This window comes from Tauraco erythrolophus, chromosome 6 (assembly GCF_009769465.1).
Source record: "Tauraco erythrolophus isolate bTauEry1 chromosome 6, bTauEry1.pri, whole genome shotgun sequence".
Taxonomy (NCBI): Eukaryota; Metazoa; Chordata; class Aves; order Musophagiformes; family Musophagidae; genus Tauraco; species Tauraco erythrolophus.
The window spans coordinates 27941143-27967611 of record NC_141470.1 but is presented as its reverse complement, the minus strand read 5'-3'; the positions used below and the strand labels follow the sequence as shown (position 1 = coordinate 27967611).

Genomic DNA, 26469 nt, shown 5'->3' with positions numbered 1-26469 from the left:
AGCTTTCAATTTGTTTGAGAAGCAGTTTCTGGCTTTGGGACAAAAGGGCCTGTCATGTGGTTTAAATGCCAGAATCCTCTATAAACAACTGATCACAAAAACAGTGAAACACCAAGTATTTGCAAGCACTGCCAAAAGCTCATCCTCTCTGCAGTGTGCAAATTGCTACACTCAAGCCAGGTAGAGGGGAAAGCCATCACATGCAGAACACGTACTAGATGAGTACGTCAAGAGACAGTGTGTTTTGAGGACTCCTGACATTTTCTCTAGCTGATTTCTCACCTGTTCAAGTCAGTTATACATGATTTCTAACCCGCATCACTAGATGGATCATTAACTAGATTTTTACATTCAAATTAAGCTAAAGATTAGCACACATGGTGGTGAAGCAGAGGGAACACTAACTCTATCAGAAGCCAACACTGATAAAGGTCAACAGGCACAAGGCACTAAGCAACAACACTTCTTATCTATGCTAATGCCCCCCCAAACATCCAGCCGCTGCTTTGTCAGTCTTATTATGCACAATTGGGCAAGAAAAATATTCAAAATTGGGCCACTGAGGAGTTTGTACATGCTGTATTCTTACAACCAGGGAGATGAAAATACATGCCATTTCAAGGCATGACATTGTAGTCAAGTGCTAGAAAACAAACTCAGGCTAAACATCACTGCTCAGATGCCTGGGATGCGATACTTTACTGGTCTACTTCTCAGTTTGACCAGGAAGGAAGCGCAGCACACATGATACAGAAGATACAAAATGAGGTATTCAGCTTCTTCATATAAGCGAGTTTAAAATGCAAGACATTGAAAAAATCATTAATCTTTCTGTAATGTCACTTCATGATTTTAGTTGATGTAAATACCTTTCAAGCAAAAGATAAAAATAACAAAAAAAAAATCAAGTGTTACATCTGTAGAACAAAATTAACACGCAACTAAAGCAGGGGAGTATGCTATAATACCCCAAGCTACAGACATGCTGTTACCTTTGAAGCCTGTACTTTAACCCTGTTGATTTTAGTTTCACAATAAATAGGAGCAACAGAAACAGCCTGATATGTTGTTGAAAATTTGTGGAGTCAAGAGGTTTACTGCAGTATTGAAAGCGTTTCCAAAACAAAGAACTACAAGAAAACTTATGAAAGGTTAAAAACTCTCTAGATATCATTCTTGATTAAGAGTGCAAATAATTCTGTATGCATATGGTAAAGTCAAATGATAACAAGCAAAAATTGTGGACACTGCCTTCACATTTTAATCCACTGACATAACACTCCCTCAGAATAAACAGAATAAAACTTTCCTGAATGTATCTGGCATGATATTAAACAGTTTCACATTTTCTACTTTAATTTGATCTTTTCCCAGTTTTAGAATAGTTTTTTCCAATCCTTGGTTAAAATCAGTCATACTGTATGAGAACTTAGAAGAGCTATCATCACTAATTGCTCACAATTTGTCAGCATAATTTATAAAGATGACAGAACACTAGCCCATCATCCACTGAGAGAGGGTTGTTTTACCAAAGTCATTTTGCCTTGTTGCTACACGTTAGGCCACATCCACATAGCCAGCATCCTCCTCCTCAAGTCCTGTTCCCATATGGGAACAACAAGGAAGCATTACAAAAACGTAAAGGCAGCATCTTTCGCACATCAGTGTATTTCCCGATACAGGCACAAAGCAGTTCCAACAGGTCCTGGCTGCCACAAAATAAGGAAAAATAGTAGTACAATAGAGAATTGATCAAAGCCTGTAGTGCTGAATACTGTTCGTTCACCTGGCAGCTTATCCATGAGCCCAGACAGAACTTCCCAATTAAGGAATAAAAACAGCACACGGGGTAGACAGCAACATTCTATTTTTACAGGCAGGCAATGAAACATCTAGTGATTTTGACAAAGTCACATGGAAGCACAGTCTCAGCAGTAATCCAGGCCTGCAGCCTCTCAGACTCCCACTTCAGAAACAAGACTTCACTTTGCAGCTGCAGTCAGGGGTTCGGTCAGGTGTGGCAAAGCTCCCTCACTTCAGAAGCCACATAAATTGCACCTCTACCAGGACCCTGAATATCTGACTCCAGCCTCACGAAATTCCCTGCTCAGGCAATCAGTGGAGCTGAGGGCATAAAGCTTCAAACTCCTCTACTTAAATAAAGCTTTTGGTGGCATCTCCTTGTTATAGGTGCAGTGTTCAATACAAAATGAATCCAATTCCAAATACTACTGCAGTACAAATACAAAAACCTTCCACATTATTTCAGTAGACAGCCCACTAGAAGTCCAGATAGAAAGTATGCCTTGATGGTGACGGAGGTCAATGAATCCCTAAGACGACTTGTCAGGAATGAGGATTAAGCTATCAAAGCTATTTAATAGTTTAATTTCTATCAAAGCCCAATTTTAATTTTAATTTCAAATTCCAATTTTACTTTCTATCAAAAATCTACAAGCTGGGCTCTGGAATATAACAGTAGAAGACCCAACAAAACCCATAGGAGGTTATCTTTTAAAAAAGATCACACTGAATTCTTAAGACAGAACTAAAAAAATGAATTTCTACAGAAAAGACATAAGATTATCCTGCTTGACAACTAGTTATAACCAATATATCATATTATCCTGTTAAGATAAAAAAAAAGAGGCAACCACAAAGGTACTTTCTCGGAGTGCTGCGAAAACATTGCCCTCACTTCCACGAGTAAAGGAAAAACGTTAATCTGTCTATTTTCTCATAGATTTAATATATTTGAGCCTGCAACAGCAAAAAATATTTTCCATCCAATTATTTCTTTCAGTACTCAACTTCAAGTCGCATCTACTGCTCAAAAGGAAAGAGAAGGCCAGATTTCATCTTACAGTTCACTCCTCAGATGTGATCCACACTAGCTGCCTACATTTTTTTCTTTCTTTGTCCATAAAATTCCAGCAAGAGACATCTGCAGTGTACTTGCCAGAGAGAAACATTTCAAGTAGAACAAAAATCATAACATAAGCACCACAAAGGAGAACAGATAACCAGTTAGGAGATCATTTAAAAAACAGTTGAACAAACTTTTTAAACCTAAGTCCAATAACATGAACAGGCAAGGAAGAAAACAAGGGCACATTATGCTAACACTATCACCAGAATGAGCTGCCTCCAAACAACTGGTTCTGCTTTATTCGGAGTTTAGCTAAGCGTTTTCCATCCTATTCCACGTATATCCAAGTGTCTCAGACACAATTAGAGTTTAGATAGTAACTTTGTGACCTACCAAAAGAAAGGTGAGAACGCATCTGAAATTGCATTGCAATGAAGCTCTAGGTGTTGATTTTGATATCTGAAGCACAAACACCAGATGGTTCACAGAGCTTCAAGTGCTCTTTGGGCCAGAGTTACTAAAAATCAGTACAATGTCAACCTGGTGCAAGGTCTTCGGCTTCAGCAATCTGTATTCATAGCACCACTTTTTTTTTTAAAGGACAGTACCTCACATCTGTAAACTAAGGGTCTAAAGAGAAGCAGTGAAAAAAGATGTATCAACAAAAATACAAGGTGGTTTCATAGTTGTTTCCGAAGTGTGATGGAATTCAAAGTTTTCTTGTTCACAACTTTCATCCATTTCATATATCCAAAACCTGACATTGCCCCTTCACTGTCACAGTCACTTCATAGACCAGGACAGAAATTTAGAGAGATGTTTTATCCAGTTAAGAGACAAGAAAATCCTTAGCCTGCTGGCTCTTCATCCATCCTATTTGCAAAGAGACCTGTTCCTTCATTTCCTGCTGAATGAAACACATCCAAACACGACACGATCTGTTAGTCCACAGCCAGGAAAGGTCTTCTAACACACATTCACCTGAACAAAAGAAGATTTTTGTGGTTATTTACATGTGTTCTATCTGACAAGATGAAAGACAATCAAACAGCCAGGCCATTACCAAAGAAATCTATCCATTCCCAGAATCCTAGAACACAGCTGCTGACTAAATGATAACTTACCAAAGCAACAACACACAAGAGAGACTTCTCTTAACAGAAATGCTTAGTGAAGCCTATTCTGCATTTTATTTTACCAGTCCTGACAGACAGCTGTGCATTTCCCAACCCATTTTACCTTATTTTTTTTAGTAATCACAAACACTTTTTACAAAGAGACATAACTGACTGAACAACTAGATCAAACAAAGACAACACACACTTCAGCACTTAACCTAGGCAAAAAAAATAATGCAGGGGACAATATTCCTGAAACTAAAAGATGCCTCACCTGACATTGCAAAGAATAAGAAGATTCTGGACTGCTGGAAGAGTGGAATTCTCATTCTGTCCTGTCACCAGGTGCCTGTCCAGCACAACATGTACAGCATCCGGACTGCTGGCTAAATACAGAAGAAAAAGCAACAAGCATTGTGTTAGTGAACACTGCTTCAGTTTCACTATCACATCTCTGACAGAACTAAAGCAGAAGATAACTATTTTGACCAGACAGATTTGCTGGGTGACTGACATATTGATCTACAACCCCAACAGACACAGGCAATCTCGAGCCCCCAGTGCTGAAACAATTTAACTACAAATTCCTTCTCTGAAATGACAAGAGGACTGGTCCCTTGATTCAATTAACACCAGATAGGTAAAGTGCATGTATCAAGAGATTTTCATAATAAAAACCCCAAAGCATATATTTTAAAGTTGTAATTACCCCGTAATACAGTATAAACTCTTCTTATGTAAGACATCAAAGTTGTAATCACCATGCTACAAAGAACCTGCAGGAAAAATACTTATTTTCTGGCCAGTTATGATAGCTTGATGAGTTAATATCTGCCAGCAATTGTTCAGTACTCCAACCAGTATTTTTAAGTTACTTCATTCCAGATAGAAACGTTATTTTTGTCAGTAATGAACAACTTTTCTTCTCCCTCTCCCAGCCACTGTCTGTCTAAATACAGAGGGCTAAACACTTTCAAACCATACACACTTTTCCTTTTCCTACTTAATTTGGCAGCACCACTGCAACCAAGCATACATGACATAACAGGTACCACTGACACACCAGCTTCTAAACTGTCAATACTGAACCCATTATGCAGAAGGTGGTGGCAGCAGCTCATTCAAAAAACAAAAATATGCCATTTAAACACACAGAGTGACAGCAGCATGGATGGAATAGGATTAAACAAAGAATATACAGCAATTTGGTAAGACAGTGGCATTTCTTCTTAGTGAAGAATAAATGCATGGCATTAGGAGCCTGCTTCTACTTCTTATCCATGTCATGCGTGCAATCTCTAATCTAGACACTTCAAATTATGTCAGTTCAATGGGTGGTACTACTCTGTTAAACAAAAGATGACTTAAATATCATGGACATCTCATTGTTCTCTTTAAAGATAGATTTTTAAAAAATTACCAAACCTAACGGCAGACTGAATGACAGCTGCAACTGAAGAGAATAATTTATAGCTTATTATTTAATTCCCCCTGTAGCTCTCCAGTATTGCAAGAAAGCAGCATGTAAAAGGAAAATGACATTTTTCCCACACACCTAGTCTGTCTAGGAAAAAGAGTGACGTTTTTGTGCTTTAATGGTTTTAGTTTCTCACACAGGACAGAACTTCAGATTTTGCAGTTCAAAAGTCAAACTTCTACATTTTGACTAATAATAATTAACTAAAGTACAAGTAACAAAAAGATACTACAAAACCAGATCTAGATAGGAGTAAAATACTTGACCATAAAAGGCAACTAATCAGAGCAATCAAAAACATTCAGCCCAGTGTCTCCAGCTTTAAATAATGAAGCATTTGCTTGAATAAAAGACAAACCCAAAATCTGGAACTTAACCTCCCTGCCATGCAGCAAGGAAGCCACTGCAGCACACTACCTAGTTACAGACATTCCCCTGCACGTATGGACTATGCATCTGCAGGTCAATGGCAACTCTCCTGCCCACACCCTTCCCTGCAGTACATGTTCTTCCTTCACAGGACAAGCAACCTGGGTCTTTTACCATAGGGTAAAAGAGCACATGTGGACAACCATGGAGATCAGTGTACTGTACTGACCTACTTCTCCATGCACAGTATTTCGCGGCACTTATTCTTAAAAAACTCATTTTGTTTCTAACACACTAGGGTATTTGTTTATATCCACGAAATAGGAATGCAAGATGAGATATCCAGTCAGAGTGCCTGTCAGCTGTGTAAAACTGTGGCACAAACACATTCATTTCCAGAACACAGCCACAAAACATGAACCCCAGACAACAACAGAGTGACATACCACTAAATGTAGCTCCAGAGTCTTTCACAAAATCTTCCACAATAATGGACAAACTGGCAAAATTAGGCTGCCTTACTAGTTCATACACAGAGGGCTGAAAAAGATCAAAAGGAAGTCTGTCTTACTTTTTATAAAAAAAAAATAAATCAAAACTAACACATACTTTCCCCTGCAATTAATTTTTCTGTTCCACCTACAATTCTCCCAACTATACATAGGAAATGAAACGGAAACGAAGCATAAAACCAAATGACCACAAGCAGCTTCTATGGATATTCCATAGGGAGTAAACCGAAAATTCTTAAGTGAGACAAAGAAAGAATGACACCAAGCAATTTCTGCAACATCAAGTGGTCACTGAACAGTTCGGATGCAATTAACGTCATGAAAGAACAGACCTGTTTGGCTGTTAGACACAAAACATTTGGACACAAATGTTGTACCACTTGCAGAGTTCAAATAACAGTATTTTGTGTTGGAATGAATATGGGAAACAGCTTAAATGAAGAGAGAAAAATTAAGAGTACTTAGTTCATTTTTTATATACACAGGAGGAAATTGAATTTTATGGTTTCCATAGCAACTGTAGCTAGGCTACATCATGCTTTATTTAAAAATTTTATCATGGATTGTAATGCCAAATACAAGCACATTAGGACACTGATAGCTTTTGTGAGTCCCATAAACTTAATTTCATCTGTTTGCATATAGATTTTCAACCCCAGAAGTTGTACTATAGAGATTTGCATCAGGTACACAGGTACAACTGCCACATAAATAGTCTGTGAGGTCAGAGATATGACTGTACATTAAATAAAACATCAACAGTATCTGACTACGTTTTGAATTACAAGCCAGTTTGTACAGCCTTCCTAAAACTTTCTCTATCTTTTAAAATGAAACAGCACCTTGAGAAACATAACTTACCTCCTCCAGCATTCATGAAACAAACAAAAGTAATTCTTAATAGCCCTAAGCTCTGAATCCAAAGAGCTGTAGCAGTCATCTCCAGTATTTTAGTGCTTCAGCTTAAAGTTTACTGAACAATCAGAAAGAAAACACTCTCCATGTGACAGTTAAGAAAGACAATCCCTTTATGTACTCAGTGTTGGGCCCCCTTGCCAAAGACAACTCTCGACATCTTGCAATAAGCTAAGGGTACCAAACCGATTTATATTTGTCTCAAGTTCCAGGATAAGACCAGGAACACCAGCACCATCACCTAAAATCACAAGCACAGTAAAAAAAGCCACCAAACAGCAAGTCAGGTGAAAGCTCAACCTACCCCTGTCAGGCTGTATCCCTCAAATACCCAGGATTTATCCTCATTAGTGGCACAACACAAAGCCGCAACCCCATGTCCAATCGCACAGATAGGCTCTGGAGAATAATAAAAGCATATTTGAGCCGTTATGAGCATCTTCAAATTGCCAAAACACAGATGAGTGTTCGTAAGATTCTCCATGTTACAGCACATTGCCTTCCTGAAATGAAATTATACTGCATTGTTTATACTTAGGCTGCAAGGCTTTTCCTGCACACTACAATAGGAATTGCCTCAGTCTTGCAAACAGTTAGTAGCTGTTAACTCCAAGTCCAGGTACAACACCAGTCAAAGAGAAAAAACACATACTCAAATGGTAAATGAGAAGAAGCACACACAAGTCTTGATTAAGTACAGCCTTAACAATGATCCCGGTACATTCCACATTTGGCTCTCACCCTTGAATCCTACTGACTTGGAGAGAGCCATTTCTGTACCACTGTAAGGCAGAGACCACTCTTTTGACAAGCATTGCAAAGCTACTGATTTTTTTAAATATATATATTTACAAAAAGAGGACTGGAGAAAGTAGCTCTTTCCAGTTCTAAATGCTCTTCTACTACGTAAACATTTTGAAGTCATTGGAAGGTAACAGTCTGACACAGAGAGTAACGTAGTACTATTTTATTTAACAATATATCTAATGATGTTCACCTACTGTTCTCAGTGCTGAAGTGCTGCAATATCTTAGCCAGGTACCCGCTGTTTGCGAGGTCGGTCATAGCCCCAGGACAGTTTGGAACCAGCAATGCATGGTATCTAGCACCTAGTAAGGAGGAAAGGATAAAAGTAGCATACAAAAGAGCCTGATTATAAAAGCATTTCAGATTTAACAAAATTAAGACAATACCACATAAGCCAGTCAAAATCTGTATAAACCAAATGAACTAAAGAAGCTAATAGATCTATATGGAGTAGAGAAAAAAGTCCTTTTAGGACAAAGAACATACATTTTTAATGACACATTCTTACCCAAGCAAAGCTTAAAACCACTATGACTGCTAGCTTCTAGTTAAGCAAAATATTTATTTTTTTAAAATAACAACATATAGCAGGTGTGTATGTATATACATACAGGAGAAAATATATTGTGTATATAAACATAAAGTAAGAGAGAATTACCAATCCAAGACAAACAAGAAAATAACAACTGTAGCTGCCAGGACTTCCTCTTAAAACACAAGTTTTATGCCTTTTCTGTGTCATTCTTCCCTAAAGACCTAACACTAAGAAGCATCTGTTTCCCCGATAAAAGCAGATGACACATTGGCCAACAGTAAAGCCCTTACCATCAATTGACTCCAACTTCGCAGGGTTCGCATACGATTTCATACGAAAGTCCTGTATCCAGCGTATATTGCTCTCATTCACATCCACAAAATCAATTGACTTCCCCTAGAGAAAACATCGTTCAAAGACTGTGGTTAGGATCACTGCACAAACATCCGCTACATTTCTTGAAGGACAACTATGTGGGATTTTGAGAGACTTTTGCTCTCAAAAGCTTAAAGTTTTCCAATTTTCCCACTGAATTAGTTCTTCTAATAGTCCTCCCTCCACTCTTTGTGGGTAACAGATACTGGACGGAGAAATTCAGAACCATACTACAGGAAGCATGCACTCAGTTCAATATTACGAAAACAGAATTAAAAAAAAAAGTCCCTTAATCCATAAAGCCAATAAAACACCTCTAAAACAAAGTTTAGTATAATTCTCTCTTGTCAACCGAGATATCGATTGGTTTCAAACTGAAATCACAGTAGCTGCTCATTTTTACTTACCCCAGGAGTTGCGACTTGCAGATTAAAAGCAGAGCTAGCCAGCGTAAAGCAGTGAAGGAAGGACTGGGCTGAGACACCTGAAAAACAGAGTCCAACAACTTAAGGAAACAACAGCTATACCTTAATGTCAGCCACAGCAGCTCCTTTTATCTAGCAAAGTACACGAGTTTGGTTCTTTGCTCATCTTAAAAGCTCTTGGTAATTTCAGAGGGTTATTTTAAGACACAAGGAATACATAGCCTTCATTATATAGGTCAGCTATGTATTGAAACATACATGATGAAGGTAATCTGTTCGTCTGGGTTGGGGAGTTAGAAAGGGCAGAGGGAAGGAATGCAGAAGTGAAGGGAATTTGGCTTTCTCCAAGTATACAAGCAAGTGCAGCTCAGCTGCCCGTGTGCTCAGAAGTAGGTGTACGCAGAGGAGGAGACCAGCGGGTATTCCACAACACAACGGTGTGTGGAAGAACACGCAGGCACGCGCGCACCGCAGACGAGCGTTTTACGGAAAGCGAGCACGTCTGTGCGCGGCACAGGTGCACCGCGTACACACACCGGCGCAGCGCAAGGCTGCGCGGAGAGCACGCGTGCCTGCACAGCGCGGCGGCAGCGGCGGGCGCACGCCTGACAGGACGGTGCCTGAAGATGGGGACCCCCGCGCACGGCGCGGCACGGCTACAAAGCGCGGGGCGCACCACCGATGTGGCGTAAAGGGCCCCGCGGGCCGGGGACCGGCCACACAGCGCGGCCGCTGCACAGGGGAGGCCGCAGGCCGGAGGAGACCGCACGGCCGGGGGAGGCTCGCGGACCGGCGGGACGGGTTTTTCCCCCTAGAGAGCGTCTCACCCGCAGCGGCGGCACTGGCGACAATGAGGCAGGTGGGCTTGCCGACCCGGTCCGACATGGCGCAGGGCGCGGCACAGGCCGGTGGCGGCGGCGGCCGTCTCCTCATGCGGCCGCGCATGCGCAGTGCGGCGAGAACGGGGGACGCGCGCGCCGCCGGCGGCCGTAGGGCGAAGCGCGCGGCTGCGTCTGAGGGAGCGCGCAGGGAAAGAGGCGGCGGCGGCGGCAGCCAGCGGCTCTGAGGGGCCGGTGGGGCCGTGGTGCGTTTTAACTCCTCGGAGGCACCACGGCGGATCATGCGGATCACCTGGTGGCACGTCCCACCTGCCCTCCCGCCGCTACCGTGCAACGGCCGCCGTGCTTTCTTTTCCCTTCATGTCAGCATGTCAGTGGTGTCCTTAGTCAGCGTGGTGGTGTCCTTAGCAGCTCTCCCCAAGCTCTGTTCTAGGAGTATGGCTGTTTCCCTTATCAAGTTTTATATAGGGTTTTGATTTTTTTTTTTTTTTTATATTTTTTTCCTCATCAAATGATACTCATTAGGACTGAAACACTGAAGACTGCTTACAGGGACCACCCCACCTCTGAGAAAGGGAAGTCAGTGACACCATGTTGTGGACTGGAAATGAAAAAGCAGGCATTACTATCAAAATGTCAGCTAATTTTCAACATCCAGCTGCAGTGCTGGGTTTCAAACCTCCTTGTTGTAGCTATGCAAAGTCCCGACTCAGCTGACCAAACACCTGAAGCCTTTCCACAAAGCCCAAGCCACCATGGATCATGATTTATTGTGCTAGAGATATGTTTCTGACATAAGAGAGAAGGAGGAACAAAAGTCCTTTGATAAGCTCGAGCTGGTTTTAAATTATTTTAAATTATTGTCTTACCACCCAAGCTGTGGAAAGAACTAGCAGGGACTGTGAGGATGAACCACCGCCCACTGTACTTGAAGACCAGGTTCGAGAACATCTGAGGAACTTGAAGGTGCACAAGTCCATGGGACCTGATGAGATCCATCCGCGGGTCCTGAAGGAACTGGCGGATGAAGTTGCCAAGCCACTGGCTATTGTATTCGAGAAGTCGTGGCGGTCTGGCGAGGTCCCCGATGACTGGAAGAGAGGGAACATAACCCCCATTTTTAAAAAGGGGAACAAGGAGGACCCGGGCAACTACAGACCGGTCAGCCTCACCTCTGTGCCTGGCAAGGTCATGGAGCAGATTCTCCTGGGAACCATGCTAAGGCACATGGAGAGCAAGGAGGTGGTGGGTGACAGCCAACATGGCTTCACCAAAGGCAGATAGTGCCTGACCAACTTGGTGGCCTTTTACGATGGGGTGACAGCATCGGTGGACAAGGGTCGACCAATGGATGTCATCTACCTGGACTTGTGCAAAGCTTTTGACACTGTCCCACACGACATTCTTCTCTCTAAATTAGAGAGTCATGGGTTTGATGGATGGACCACTCGGTGGATAAGGAATTGGCTCAATGGCCGCACTCAGAGAGTAGTGGTCAACGGCTCAATGTCCAAGTGGAGACCGGTCACAAGTGGCGTCCCTCAGGGGTCCGTGTTGGGCCCGGCCCTCTTCAACATCTTTGTCGGTGACGTGGACAGTGGCATGGAGTGCACCCTCAGCAAGTTCGCCGATGACACCAAGCTGTGTGGTGCCGTCGACACGCTGGAAGGGAGGGATGCCATCCAGAGGGACCTTGACAGGCTGGAGAGGTGGGCCCGTACCAACCTCATGAAGTTTAACCAGGCCAAATGCAAGGTCCTACATCTGGGTCGTGGCAATCCCAGGCATAAATACAGACTGGGTGGTGATTGGATCGAGAGCAGCCCTGAGGAGAAGGACTTGGGAGTACTGGTGGACGAGAAGCTCAATATGAGCCGGCAATGTGCTCTTGCGGCCCAGAAGGCCAACCGTGTCCTGGGCTGCATCAAGAGGAGCGTGGCCAGCAGGTCGAGGGAGGTGATTCTCCCCCTCTACTCTGCCCTCGTGAGACCTCACTTGGAGTACTGCGTCCAGTTCTGGAGTCCCCAACATAAGAAGGACATGGACCAGTTGGAGAGGGTCCAGAGGAGGGCCACGAAGATGATAAGAGGGCTGGAGCACCTTTCCTATGAGGACAGGCTGAAAGAGTTGGGGCTGTTCAGCCTGGAGAAGAGGAGGCTCCGGGGTGACCTTATAGCGGTCTTCCAGTACCTCAAGGGGGCCTACAAGAAAGATGGGGAGAGGCTGTTCAGGAGGGCCAGTTATGATAGGACAAGGGGTAATGGTTTTAAAATAGAGGGAGGTAGGTTCAGGTTGGATATTAGGAAAAAATTTTTTACTATGAGAGTGGTAGAACACTGGAACAGGTTGCCCAGAGAGGTGGCGGATGCTCCATCCCTGGAGACGTTCAAGGCCAGGTTGGACAAGGCCCTGAGCAACCTGATCTAGTTGGAGATATCCCTGTTCCTTGCAGGGGGGTTGGACTAGATGACCTTTGAAGGTCCCTTCCAGCCCTAACCATTCTATGATTCTATGATTCTATGACTATTGGCTTAAGCTGGTTTTAAGTTATTTTAAGTTACCGCTCAAGTTTTGCTCTTGATAACCTCTCACCCTTGGGATGAATAACCTCAGGGATGTTGTGGAGGGACACATACGCATTCTGCTCTTTCAGATGCTAGGAGAAGCCACAACTAATTATGTTATATGGGATGGTACAAGCTGCACACGGATCTATCAGAGTGGTTTGCTGAAAAAACAAAACGATGAAATACATGGACGAAGAACGGGGTGATTTCCCAGAGCTGCTGGAATGAATATCAGAATTGCAAACTAAATAAAGTCATCCAAACCTTCCTGAAACTGTCCTTCCCATCCCTCATATCTGGTCCTGATTGCCGCCTTTGTGTACGCTCTTAGTGAGTCATGATTCTTCAAAAAAAATGTTCGTTTATTGCAGGCAGCTTACCAGAGAAAAAGTAATTTTTGTAAACCTCGTTCAATTTCTGGATTTGTGTTTTTCATCTCTGTATTAATAGGTGTATCTCTTTATGGTTGTTCGTGTATTACAAAGACACAATGCCATTATAAAATGGTAGATATAAAATGAAGACAGTACAATTCTGCTATTATTTTTGTTTATTTATTTGAAAGGACCTAATTTCTAGCCCGGCTTCCTAAAGGAAGTACAGCTTGTGCCATCAGGCTGCCTGCTTGTCTGTTTCTTCAGTCATCTGTCCGTCCATCTCCTTTTCTCTCCAAAAGTGTGTTCTGAAACCATAGGCTGGTTAACCACAGAGATACCTGGCTGTTCCTCTCTCTTTGCTCCAGCTTCACTATATAAAAATGATTTTTAAAAAAAAAAAAACAAAGCGTATCTTTCACTGTTCAGTTTAGCTGCCGTGCGGGGGACTCAGTGCCACTCTAGCAGTGTAAGCTTTTATGGCATGGAGCATCGCATTAACATTCCTTATTCCTTGCTTGTGAATCCCATGTTTTTTTCTATATCCAAGAGCAAACTGGTGTCTCGAATCCTGCCCCATAATCTCTTCCCATCCTCCGTAGACAGCCCAAAACACAAAGTGTTAGAGGACTTGACAATGATTTAAGGTGAAGACGTAGAAAAAAGCGGATGTGGGAGCACCCCAGTTGCTGAGAGATTAAATTATACAGCAATGTCTTAATACTTGATCTCCCACTGCTCAGTTTTACCAGAGCTTGGTTTTGCAAATAGTCTTTCATTGAATTCTCTTCCAGCAAGCACTAGATACGCTTTGCAGCCCCTGCCTGTTTGATCTGGGAGGCTAGCAAGCGTGAGTGGTGACTAGTGCTGTGGCAGGATCACGAGGACAGCGTAAATTATTTGCTACTTCTCGCAGACTGTGGGTTTTGATACAGCCTGGACGTTATGGTTATGTTAAGTCAGCTCAGGGCTTCCTCTTCAAATCCCGTCTGGTAAAACATAACTGCTGCGCTTCTCATTTAAAGTGCAGTGATTTGGCCTCACGCCATTTCTGTGGCTAAGTGATGGCTAGAGTAGAAGGGAGCAGGGAAAAGCCACACATAGTTTAAGATAGTTGTAAACATAGCCTCTGCTTTTCATACTTTTTAAACTTCTGTAAATATATGGAGGGAAAGAAGTAGATGAAAGACAGAAAGGATGGGTGGAAGATATCCAAACGAGTGTTTGAAAGCACTGAGCTAGCTTTGCTCTCTCAGTCAGCACCACAACTGCACCAATGTTTCTGTGCCACTGCCTTCCTTGGCAGTGAGAAGAGACACATGTTTTTTGTTTGAAGGAGACACAAGAGGAAGATTCTCCAGCCCATTCCCCCTCCTCTCCATCGAGCAAGCAGCACAGTTTCACCTCAAGCCAAGGAGGACAGTTAGTGCAGGTGGCTCCACTGGTTCCAAATTACGGGGAAACCTTCCAAGTTGCAGCATCGCCCTTTGCCGTACCATCCCTGCTGCCTTCCCGATCATGGCTGCACACCCTCTGCTGTTAAGAGGAGATGAAATAGGCTCTCATTGGAAGAGGGTACGTTTCCCCAGCCTAGGAACTGAAGATGAGCCTCAGCTCCTTTGAAGAAGTGCTCTCTCGCAGCCCAGGAAGGGCAGGGGAGATCACCAGCCCTGCCCAGACAGCTCATCCGTACCTCACTGACCCAATGTCTGTGCTATTTCACATATCTTAACTGGGGACAGTGGGGAGGGCCAGGCATCCACCCATCCCAGCTTCTCAGATTCAGGATTCAGACTCAGAAAAGAAGAATTTATTTGCTCTCCTGCTTTTAGGAGCATCAAGATGAGCTACAACTTGAGTCCTCAGCTGTGTTTCTGCAGCAAAAATCTCAGATAATTAACGCCTTTGCAACTAAAGGCTGCACCTTTTTCCTCACCCCAAGGGGTTTACAAGATTTATCTTCACAGTTCTTAAGAGATAGATTTCCAAAAGCTTGCAGACTTCTGCAGAGATCCTGTTTTGGGCCGGTGTAACACGACAGCGGCTGTTCAGTGACATGTACTGGCTCGCGCTGATATGCAGGGACCCCGCGGACATCAGCCAAGTGCTCAGGGGATGCTTTCCTCCTTCTGAGGACGGATGCTCCCAGGCCAACATAAAAACAAACCAAGAAAATCAGAGAGCACCCTAATTTGGCAGGGGAGAGGTCACAGCAAACGACTGTGCAGCAAAGCCTGGAGACCAGCCTGCGAGACAGGGGATCAATGGGATTGGAAAGGGTTTCCTCTGTGGCTCTGGGTAAGTCTTTAGTTGTTCGACACTTTAGTTCCTATGTGGGAATAACAATATAACCTTCCTTTGCCTGCTTTCCTTGGGCAGGCTGGAGTTTATTTGGGGCAGGGACTGCCTTTTCTTACAGTTCTCACTGGGATCACTAATACTACAAATATGAAGGCTGCAGGAAAAGGTCATGAGTAAAGAGGGAGAGGGAGAATAGCCATTTTCATTCATACACCCACATACACAAAGATGCTCACATGAGGAATTATACAATATATCTATGTGTGTATATATATCTCTATATATAGTTTATTTCTCACAATCCTGGTAAAAGTTACAGGTGTACTGGGAATCATTTACAGTTTCACAGCATATGGAGTGGCCATACAGCTTCTGATGTGAGTAACATACAGTGTTGTAGAGAGCACACGTTTCCAACCCATCCACCCACCACTCATACAATGGGTTTTCAAAGCTAATACTAGATTCAGCTACGTAGAAAGCCTGGAAAATGTTAGGGTACAGCGTTGGGTGTCGTACAACACTGTCAGTCACAATGGGACAAGCTAAACTACTTTAATTTTCAATCTAGTATTTCTAGTCTACCTGCATTATTGCATTTATACGCTTTTTTTTTTTTTAAGTCAAAGTAAATAGAATACTATATGGGAAAGGAAAAATTCTTGACTATTTTAGGATTTGAGCTGCAGCCCATACAAAGTGTCCATAGAAGCATAGACAAGATTATAAATTCAACAAGGTATAAATTAGCTGTATAGCTTTGTGTGTAGGTAGGTGTCCATTTCCCTCCAGGAAATGTGTCTAGCAGCATATTGTTTCTGAAAGCAAAAAATACCAAACCTGTATGTCAAACATAGGTAAGTAAATATGTGTAAGTGACAAGCAGGTCTGTTTGTACAGGGAAAAAATCAAGGTGTCACTCTGAAAATTACTGTCATTTGGAAAACACATGTAGGGACTGACTCAAAACCCACTGATGCAGTCGGAAAGATGCCTGTTGTTTCCAAGGTAGCAGCAGGCATTTCCCTGCTACCAGTGTTTGAGCCTTCCATCTGACTTCTGAGGACTTCGGATCAGTCCCTGGAAAAGTAACAGAATCCAAGCAAACCAAAAGAAAAAAAGAAAAAAATCCCCTGTAATCTGACCTTCAAGTTCCCTTTCTACAATTTTAATTTCTCCACAAGTTTGTAAACAACCTGTACCTACCACTAGAAGAGAGTTGGTTCTCACTGGAGAGTTGAGATTGCACCTTTTAAAGATTGATTGAAAGGGTCCTAACCAGTGACTTGGGAAAAGGCACCAGGTTTAAGAAGGGCTGCTCAAAACTTACTAAAGCCAAATTATTCACTTGTTGGTTTGTTTGGGTTTTTTAACACGACAAAATTGTATGGCACCCTTGTTCTTATCAATTTGCCCCAGAAACTTGACTGCTTGAACCTGCTGTGGCAAAACCAGGGATACAATGCAGGTCTTTATTGTCACAAAGATGATTAAAGATTCCTCTCTTCCTGCTAGGAGTTTTGATACTGTAGCATCGTTATGCATAGATGGAAGGAACCTGTAACTTTATTTGTGGTATGCTGCACTGGGGCTTTGCATTATGAGAAATGGGGAAAAAAAATGGAATCGTCTGTGAATTTCAAGCTGGGAGCAACTGTCAGAGAAACAGGAGCAAGAATAACACTTTGGTCCAAATCCTATTTAACCCGTTATATTTTTTGGTAAAAAAAAAAAAAAAATCTATTTAATTTGAAGAGTATAGCATCAAAAAGCAGAGAGCATGAGTCTTCAGATACTGCTGAACAGGGCATACACTGCCCAAAGCAGCGAGCAGAACTATAGCACAGGGTAGAGCCAAACCCATGGATCTGGAAAGCCAATGGCTATGATGTGTCATACGGCTTGCAGGCTTTGGGTATCAGCTTATTAGCATGGCCAGTAGAACGAGGTGTGAATTTTCAAGGCCCAGCAGTCTTGCTTTACTGTATCAATGGGTAACACCTGAGCAGCCCATTCAAATGGAAAAATCCTTGTACTCTTCTGTGTCCTCAATCCTGCAGCTAGTGGAGGATGAGAGCTGCAGCATGCCCCTGCACATGAGCCCATGTCTTCAAGTCCAGCAGAAAGGCAGGTCATTGACTTCAGCTGACAGCCAGCTCGTGAGCACTTGAGAACCTCTCTTCTCTGCCTGTATTTTTGGTGCTCCAGTAACTGGAGGACCACAGAAGCACTGGCTTCAGCCAAGTGTAAGTGTATGCTCACGCTGTGTCAGCATCTCTTGAGCTGCCAGAATACCTCACACCTGACTGGCAGGCAGGCTTCAGCCCTGAGCAGAGCTTGTCACCATGCAGTGACTTACTGATATGGAAGAGCAAGGACAAGAAAGGGACCTTCCAGCTATGGTTTTGTCACCTGCTGAACTCCTGTGGCAGACGAGCACTCAGCATCTTGCAGTCTCTGACATTCAAGCCTTAGTGATGAGGGCATATGAAAACTTTGTAAATTCTCTGCTGTGCCACACAGTCTCTGCATTCCCTTTAGGTGCTCAGTGGCTGAACATCGCCTGTATCTTTTGGGGGGGGCTACCCAAAATCTGCCTCTACCTTGGGGAAGGGTTTTTGCCTAGCTGTGGTGAGGCCAGATCCGCAGAGTTGCCTGGGAAGAAAGTAGGGAAAGGAAAGGCAATACAGTGCAGTAGCCAAAGAAGCAGTAAAAAGGACAAGCAATGAATCAGATCTCCAGAAACCAATGGAGCCACATAGCATGTAGCTGAAGATCTGGCATGAGCAAACAGCCTAGGAATTTGGGCATTAAAAAAGAAAGCAGGTCACAGGGCTGGACAGATGATCTAAAAAAGAAGAGGAAAAATTCACCATAAAACACCTTTGCTCCACAGAGTAAACTCCCCAGGACCAGTCGATCAAGGTAATGTGATCTGAGCTAACGGCAGCAAGATGCAATAAAAGACAGAAAAATAGTGTTGAACAGACCCAGCCAAACCCAGCTGAATGGCACGTGGGGCAGGTCCTCAGCCAATGTCTCAGTTAAATTGCGGTACCCTCAGTAGCACCTTGCATCATCATCTGGGCTGCTCTATTCAAGTCAATCTAGCTCAAGGACATCAACTTTCTGTAAAGCTACCTTCAGTTTGATGAACCTAGATTAAGTACCCTCTCATTTTGGCCATGTATTCACCATGACAGCCAAGACATCTTATTCTGTGCTCTTTGCCCTTAATGCCACTTAAAAAAATAACTTCCCATTAATGATTAAGTAATACTTCAAATAGATAAACTTCAAAAGAGAACTAATCTTCAATTGAATGAGGACAGGAGATGTTTTAAAAAGAAAAATAGGCCAACACCAGTCACTGCAGGACAAGCACTTAGGGAAAAATTATGGACTGAAAACAGAGCAGCAATGTTTAATCCACAGTACTAGGTGGTCACAGCTCCCATCACTGTCTCCTAGCTTCTTTGTAACCTGCAGAGCATAAATCCTGAAGTAGGTGGGTGGTGCCACATCCCTTTGCCCAGAAGATTGCTGCATAGGCTTCCTCACTTTCTGCAGCGGAGTTGTTGCCAATCCAGGGCCACTCAATACCTAAAATGTGCAAGCAGCCCAGGTCAGATCTTCAGCACCAAAAGATTTCTCCCTGTCACCAGCCTCCTGTGCTGAGAATTTAACTGACTTCGATACAGAATTTTTATTACCCCTACAGAAGGCAGCTCTTCCTGGCTTGGAGGATTTCTCCCAGCTCCATGGTGAAGGGAATGAGGCCACAGTAAGATGCTACATGGCTTGGGAAGCGAACCAGCATTCCTGCTCTAGCATGAGTTCACAGATTAAGAGGATCAAAGTGCAAGTAGGTTGGATTTTCAGTCCTTTTCATAGCAAAGCATGTGAAAAGAGAATGCAGCCCTTCAAAATGTCCAAATCATAAACTTGCAATTTCCCTTAATCATACAAAGTTGGTTGTGGAAAGCTTCAGGTCTTTTTCTTGCTTCACTAACCTTTTAACATTGAGCAGAGCCAGCAAAAATTCATTTGGAAAAGTCAGTTAGCAAAGGTTAATTTGCATGTCATCGGAGTTGGTCATTTTTGCTTTTGTCTGAGAAAAAAAAAATGTGGATAGGGTATAAAAGTTAATGTGTCCTTACCAAAACTGTTAAGATAATGATATCACGTGCTTTTTTTTTTCTCTGTGCTTCTCTGTACTGTTTCTTGTACCCTCTCACAAGCACTGACTTGAAGCTTTCTGTAGAGTTGATTGAAATTCCAAGAATTTCACCTTTCAAATACATTTTTTCCCTTGCCTTCCTTCTTTGGTTTGTGTCTTGAAGAAGAGTTTCTCTCTCAAATCTTCAGGACTGTTATTTTCAACCAATTCAAAGGACAGTTAGAAGGATGCCGATTTCTAAATCCCAGTAGTATTTCCAAGAGAGGAAGGGAAATTTTTAAGGCAGAAATCATCTGCTGTCAACAACTCTAGTTGTGGATTTTTTAGTTACACTGTTGTTGTTTATATGCAAATATTAATGTAGGTATAAGCATGGTTGTGAGCATGGCTGCCTCAGTTAATACTGGAGAAGACTTTCCTTACACTCAGCAGAAGGACTAAGGAATGTTTTTGTCAGTTTTAAAAAAACATGCCATTGAGATTTTACATTTTACAGTGGCCTGCAATCATATCCCTGGTGCCAACAAGATCTCAAAGGCCTGATCAGAGCATGGTGAAGCCAATGGAAAAATTCTCCTTGTTTTCGGTAGCCTACGGATCAACCCCTAAACTTTGATTCAGCAGAGACATAAACCCATTTTTAACTTATCATTCAACCTAATGGAGCTCAGAAGTGCTTCAGGGCAAGCGGCTGTTCAGTGCTTTATTAAGTGTGAGCCCAAGAGGTGAAGAGCACCTGCAAGAATGCACTCTTACCCTCCTGAAAACGCTGCTACATTATCCTATGCCTTCCAGATTTGTTTGCCTCTTAGAGCAGAACCATTAGGATTCATGAGACTTATCCATAGCATATTAAATCAGTAGAAAAAAAGAAGCAGAAATGTAATCTAGTTCATCTTTCTTGAAGCTAGAAGCATCGAAAACCTTCTACTAAGTTGTCCAAGAGAGCGTAGTGACATCTTTATATTCGACTAAAACTTACGGCTCCTTAGAAGTAGATTGAGATCAGGTGTAGTAACTGAATCTATAGTTTCAGTGATAAGCTACAATGTCTGAAGTCAGTTTTGCAAATTTGTAATTTATAGACTTTATGAAAAGAGTAAACTAGCAATCTAGATCTTTTCAAATCCCAAGCACAGAATCTGATTAGTTTTAAGCGTTAGTTCATTCTCCCCACGGAGATATCGCTAGAAGGACTTCATATCACAAACACCACACAAAGAATAACATCAAGCAAATAACGGCATGTGCTCAGTACGAGAAAAGACAACTATTTATTTAGCACAGCGAGTTCAGTCATTTGAGCCTTCTGCTTCGACAAATTTGGCTTCAATCTCGCTTCGATTCTGAGAGAGATTAATTTGCTCTTCTCAGCCTAGTTCTCGCTGGACGCTTTTTTTTTTTTCCCCTCAAAATGAAACCACCGCACAGCCTGGCACATTAAGGCAGAACAGGAGGTGTTTGCTAAAAGGATGTCATTTGCAAGTCAGGACTGAAGCGCATTGCCCCAGCTGCGTGCTTAGAAGCTTGTATGGCATCTATGCTTGATCTACCTGACTCGAATCAACACTAGACCCACACTTAGAAAAAAGCACTACAACACAGTCCAATATAGTTCTAAAAGTGCCTTGTTTTAAAAGCGAGTAGCCCACATGACTATCCAGGGACGGGAACAGTAATTTTGAGCTTCTAGCACAACGGGCACATTGTACATTCAGCAGTTCACTAGCCATACATTCTTTGCACTGAGAAGAAACCAGGACCGAAAAGGAGTTCAGGTGCTGCATGGTGTGATGTGAATGGCACAAAAAAGACATCACAGACACTTTGTGTGAATGCAGGAGAACAAATGAAGGGTCATCTCCAGCTTAATTTGGTTTTTTCCCTCCCCAGACTGCAGTAATATAAAACGTATGTGTGTATACATACATATGCAGAATATTTTTCGAGGCAGGGTGGTGTATATATACATACACATACACACAAACACAAGCATTTTCCAAACCAAACAGCCAAAGAGGTAAGTTCCAGGTAGTGAATCTGGACAGCAGACAGCAATGTTAAGTGATCACAGTAAGTGGAAAATCCCATATGAACAGGACATACTGTGTTCACCATCTAGGGAGGGTTCGCATGTGGTTACATACCCAGATGATGAGCTGCAGTCCCATCACCATCTCTGTGGTGTGTTTCTGGATGAAATTACTGGCCTTGTATCCGAGTGTTATAAGGGCAGGGGAGTTCGGAGGCGGACAGAAACGGTTAAGGTCCATGTTGGCTGAGAACTGTTTTTCCCCTCTTCTGTTGCCAAAGGTTAAGTCAAGGAAATAAAAACACTTTAGAAAGTAATATAAGAGACTCAAATGAAGTAGGTGTTTCTTTTTCCTCCCCCTGTATCTATCTATGCTGGTCAGGGCAGAATAGATAGATCTGTAATGTTGTCTGTCGCACAGTGCTAAAAAAAATAATCACATGCCAGGGCTGAGAGAGACGGAACAGACAGGACAGGTAGAAGCATCTCTTGAAGACAGGCCTCCCACTTGCAAACAGAAGTCACTGTCTGAAAGTCTCCATCCTACTTTGGCAATACATGAATCAGAGCAGAGGTGGCCTATTTCCTTTCCTCATGAGCAACGTAAGCAAAATTTCTCTGTAGCCAAGAGCTCTGTGCTTCAGAGACCTGAGAGAAGGGCAGCCTAGAAATGGCCATCCCCACATCCAAACCTCAGCAGTTTGGATCCATTACTCTGTACCCAGTGGGCACAAACCTCCCAGTCAGGGAGCTGAGACTCCTGGCAGGGCTGCGCTGCAGTTTGCTTCTGGCTTGCGCACCCAGATTTCCCATGTGGGGAACCAGAATGTATGGTTCAGGGTGCAAGCAGGAGCAGGGGGAGCTGGTATGCAATGGGGTCTCTCCCCAGAATGGCAAGAGGATGTGCCCAGGGCACTGTCAGGGTGTGGGGGCTCAGCAGCACTCCCGGATTCTCAGCATAGATGCAGCAGGCTCACTGTGTCCTCTTGCAAAGCCCTGCAGCAGTCACTGCAAGGCAGCTGTGCTGGGACTGCTCCTGAGCTATATTCTCTCTCACCTCTCTGCTTTCCAAACACCTTTCATGCACCTTTGCTATTGTCTGCGCTCCCCTCTCCCCTTTCCAAAAAAAAATAACCTCTGAACATCTGCAAAACAAGAGGAGGGGAAATCAGTTCTTTAGACAAAAGTGGCATTACAGAAACACCCCGCCATGGATTGTTCTGCTTCAAATGGAAAAAATTCTCCAGGCTGTGACATACTGCTACTAGGAGACACATCCACAATACATGCAAAGAGTGCTTTAAGCTACCAGGATTTCACCTGGGGCTGTAGCACTCGTTCCAAAAACCACTGTGAACCCAACATGCCCACCCCTGTCTCTGTACTGGTAAAGGTAGAGGTAGGCTAATATTAAACTGCAGCTGCGTGCAGTCTGTTGTTCATCAGAAGACAGCATCTGATACTCCCAGAGGCTGTGTACCTTTGGGGCTATTTTATGAGTTTTGGGGAAAAGAGGATGACAAATCTCACATAGGAATGGCCACACTGCATCAAAAGACCTTTTGTTTGGGAAAGCCATATGTGTTCAGCAGACTAAATTTGGAGGTAAACAAGACAGATATGAGCCAAAAGAAGGATTGCCAGATCAGGTTATACACCCACCATCCTATCCAGTAATCTTGCCAGAAGCAGATACTGCAAAGGCAGTATCTGAGGAACATACACCTTTCTCTGGCCCTGTACCCACTGAATTTATACATCCAGGCTCAGTTAAAGAGATGTGACTTAGGCTCTTTAACTGCACTCCACTTTGTCTTGCTAATCATCACTCCAAAACCCTGCCCATTGGCTGCAACTGCTGCTGAGCTCCAGAGACTCCATGGTTCTGACCTCATCTAATATCTGACCTGATTGAAAAACATAATACAAGGTCTTTTTTTTTTTTTCAGTAGCGCAGCAGCCAAGAGTAGTCTAATAGAAACTTTCAGAATAAGGACATCTGCCCACTTCTTGGTGTCAGGGGAAGCACAATAGCCAATGCACTAAACACCCTCTCTCATTACCTGCCTTGCTTCTCCCCTTCACAAGGTGAGGAATCACATAAATCCCTGCTACTGTCATACGAAGGAGGTAAGAAATTCTCCCAGGATAGACAGACTTGCAGTGCCCTTGAGCAGGGTTTCCCTGCTAAAAAGCAGTTAAATCTTATTGTCATGGAATCCCAGGTCCTCTCTGCCCCTAAAACCAGCTCGTCTCCACTTTTTCTACCTTATCATGTACTGGGAGATTGTAGCCTTCAGGTGAAAGGCCTGATCCAAAGCCCAAAGAAATGAACAGAGCAAGTCCAGCTGACCTCAAGGGAGTTTGGGATGAGGCCACAGCATCCTGCAAAGCCCAGCCTAACTTTAGGAAATACTAGATCCAAAACAAAAGTCCCTCTATCCCCAGATGCTGCCCACACGACCTCAGCAAGCCATGGGATCCTGAAGGCTGCCTGCTGATGCGCAAGAAACCAAGCAGATGGCAGTTGCTGTCTGCCTGAGGTCAGCATGGGACATCACCAGGTATCTCCATGCACTGCTGACTGCGCTGTCAGTCACGGTACAGCCCCTCTGCTCACTCCCCAGCTGGCAGCTCAGCCAGAGAAATGACTTGGTGTGATGTCCCAAGTTGCATTCTCAGCTCCACCATGCTGCAGTCTCAGCCTCCAGCTGCAGCCAGCCTGTTTTCTCTGGGACACTTTTGAGTTGGGTTTTTAAAAGTAGGTTGATGAGCAGCAGGTACACAAGACGCCTATTAGAGATCACACTTTGCTGTTTGGGTCAAGGAGCTGCCTTTTGCCTGCGTTTGCCCACTGGTTCCGCTACCCCAGAGGTGCTGGATAAACACCAGCCCAACACACAGTGACAGGCAGGTGGGGTCTTTGCACCAGGCTCTGTCTCCCCTTACATCTTCTTTACCACAACCCAACTTAAAAACAAACAAAAACACAAAGCAGGGACTTTGGATGGGACGTCGAACACTTTGGACTTGAAAACAGGGGACTGCAAGAGAGGTGGGGGTGTCTCCCAGGGAGGGCAGCAGGGGAGGGGAGGGGACACCGTCATTTACACCAATCAGGAGAAGCTGTAATCTATACACAGTGGTATAAGCCAAGATATATTACATGAAAGAACACACTGAGTGCACGGAGTTACCCACACTGGGTCAAACTGGCACAGTTGTCTTGAACAAGACTCTGGGAGTTGCAGTTGGTGTTTGTTGTTGACCTATCTAGCTCGCTCTGTATATATATAGATATGTATAGAATTTTTCTGCATGCATTTGTCTCAAAAGGAGCTGTACAGCTGGGTTGGGTTTCTCATCCCCACCCTGTCTCCGTCTTCATTTTTTCCGGGCTAGGAACGCCACTCCCACAATCACAGCAAGCGCAGCCACCGCCACTCCTCCGACGATGATCAAGGGCTTCATGTTGTCAAAGATGCTGCCTGGCGACTCCTCGGAGCTGTTTCCCTTGTGGTCAGAGTCAGGGGACTGGCCGGTGGCCTCTTGTGTCTCCGTGGCGGCGGGGCTGGGTTTCATGTTGCTGTGGTTGTTTGCGACGGCAGCATCGCCACCTGCCTTCTTGGTGGCAGAGGTGGCAGTGGCAGGAGCAGGCTGCTCTTTGGGGATCTCCTTCTTGTCTGCATTCGTGGCAGGACCAGGGTTGGGTTTTTCTGGCTTTCCAGAGCTGGGGGCCTTGGCATCGGGTTTGTTTCCGCTTCGGACATTGCCTTTGGAATCCATCGCTACGAGTGCTGTGGGTAACGACTGGATGCCACACACGTGGGGCAATCCCAGCTCTTCTCTTTGCCTGGATGATGGAGTAAGCAGAGGAACCACCTGAGCTCAGCCCCTTGGACTGGTTGTCTTGGGATGATTCTCACACTGGCGGTGTCCTATCTGGACATGATACAGCACCTAGAAAAGGAAACACAGCAGTGAGAGGTGAGTGAAAGGACAGAGTAAGCCAGTGCCATTCCCCCCAAAGGCAATGGAGGAGGACAGAAGACAAAACTGGAAAACTGTTGGCTCTTTCTTTAGTTACTGTGAGCTCTATTCAAAGCATCTATTACTGTGCCTGCACTCACACAAACAAACAGGTCAGAGTGATTATCATCTACAGCTGCCACAACTAAGCTCCGTTTGTCATCAAGACAAGTCTATCCTGGCTGTGTACGTGATACTGCTTGTTAGTGACGAGACATACTCCTGTCCAACCAAATAAATCTTACTTTTTATTTGCTTACCACAGCTGCCCCCCCTTGGGTAAAGAGAGAACATTTTCTTCCATCGGAAAGCAGATCAATAGCTCCTCCCTGCTTGTAACTCGCCCTCTACCCCTTCTTTTTGCAGCATTATCCCAAGTTAAGTTTAGGAAGTGGTTAATGTGTAATCTTGTGTGATAGTCTCCATCCAGATAGGTACTGCAGAAAGAAAACAGGCTTAGTTCCTCAGTTATAGGTATCAGAGCCACAAGGATTATTGCTGTCAGCATTTCTGGTGGAGCTACAGCAAAATAAGGCAAGTGCCAGATCCTCAGCTATTGCAAACCAGTGTATTGACTCCAGTGCAACTGTGTGAATTTACTGTAAAGCTAGGTCTTGCAGTGATTGAGATCTCACTCCCGTCTCCTCCTGGCAGGGGTTGGCTGTGCTTGCCTACAGAGCTGAGCAGGATGTCAGATGTACTGCAGGTGATTAGCTGGAGCCATTTTCCCCAGGGAACTGATGAA

At 43.7% G+C, this 26469-nt stretch overlaps 2 protein-coding genes across 4 annotated transcripts; both read right to left on the bottom strand.

Moving 5' to 3' along the window:
- Positions 1–1301: 1301 nt before the first annotated feature.
- GATD1 (glutamine amidotransferase class 1 domain containing 1) lies at positions 1302–10323 on the bottom strand. Of its 3 annotated transcripts, XM_086613293.1 has the most exons (8): positions 10230–10323; positions 9385–9461; positions 8893–8998; positions 8262–8369; positions 7565–7659; positions 6280–6373; positions 4262–4373; positions 1302–3850 (listed from the first exon to the last, which is right to left on the bottom strand). In XM_086613293.1, exons 1-8 carry the CDS (start codon positions 10285–10287, stop codon positions 3847–3849), a joined length of 654 nt encoding a protein of 217 aa, XP_086469419.1. In that variant the 5' UTR covers positions 10288–10323; the 3' UTR covers positions 1302–3846. The 3 variants fall into 3 exon arrangements, with proteins under 3 accessions (XP_086469419.1, XP_086469420.1, XP_086469421.1); XM_086613294.1 differs by lacking the exon at positions 1302–3850 and having other exon boundaries at positions 4258–4373; XM_086613295.1 differs by lacking the exons at positions 1302–3850; positions 8262–8369 and having other exon boundaries at positions 4258–4373; positions 10230–10301.
- A 14756-nt stretch (positions 10324–25079) lies between these two features.
- On the bottom strand, positions 25080–25481 carry CEND1 (cell cycle exit and neuronal differentiation 1). Its single transcript, XM_009987568.1, has one exon. It carries the CDS (start codon positions 25479–25481, stop codon positions 25080–25082), a length of 402 nt encoding a protein of 133 aa, XP_009985870.1.
- Positions 25482–26469: the final 988 nt, after the last annotated feature.

Bases quoted from the DNA above. Each gene is read 5' to 3' on its own strand.
- GATD1 (XM_086613293.1), bottom strand. From the start codon at position 10,287: ATGTCGGACCGGGTCGGCAAGCCCACCTGCCTCATTGTCGCCAGTGCC. The intron at 7,660-8,261 runs GTAGGTGAACAT...ATTATTCTCCAG, and splicing joins GCACTTCAGCACTGAGAACA to AGCCTATCTGTGCGATTGGA. The intron at 6,374-7,564 runs GTAGGTTGAGCT...GATCTTTTTCAG, and splicing joins AGGGATACAGCCTGACAGGG to CCCTCTGTGTATGAACTAGT.
- CEND1 (XM_009987568.1), bottom strand. From the start codon at position 25,481: ATGGATTCCAAAGGCAATGTCCGAAGCGGAAACAAACCCGATGCCAAG.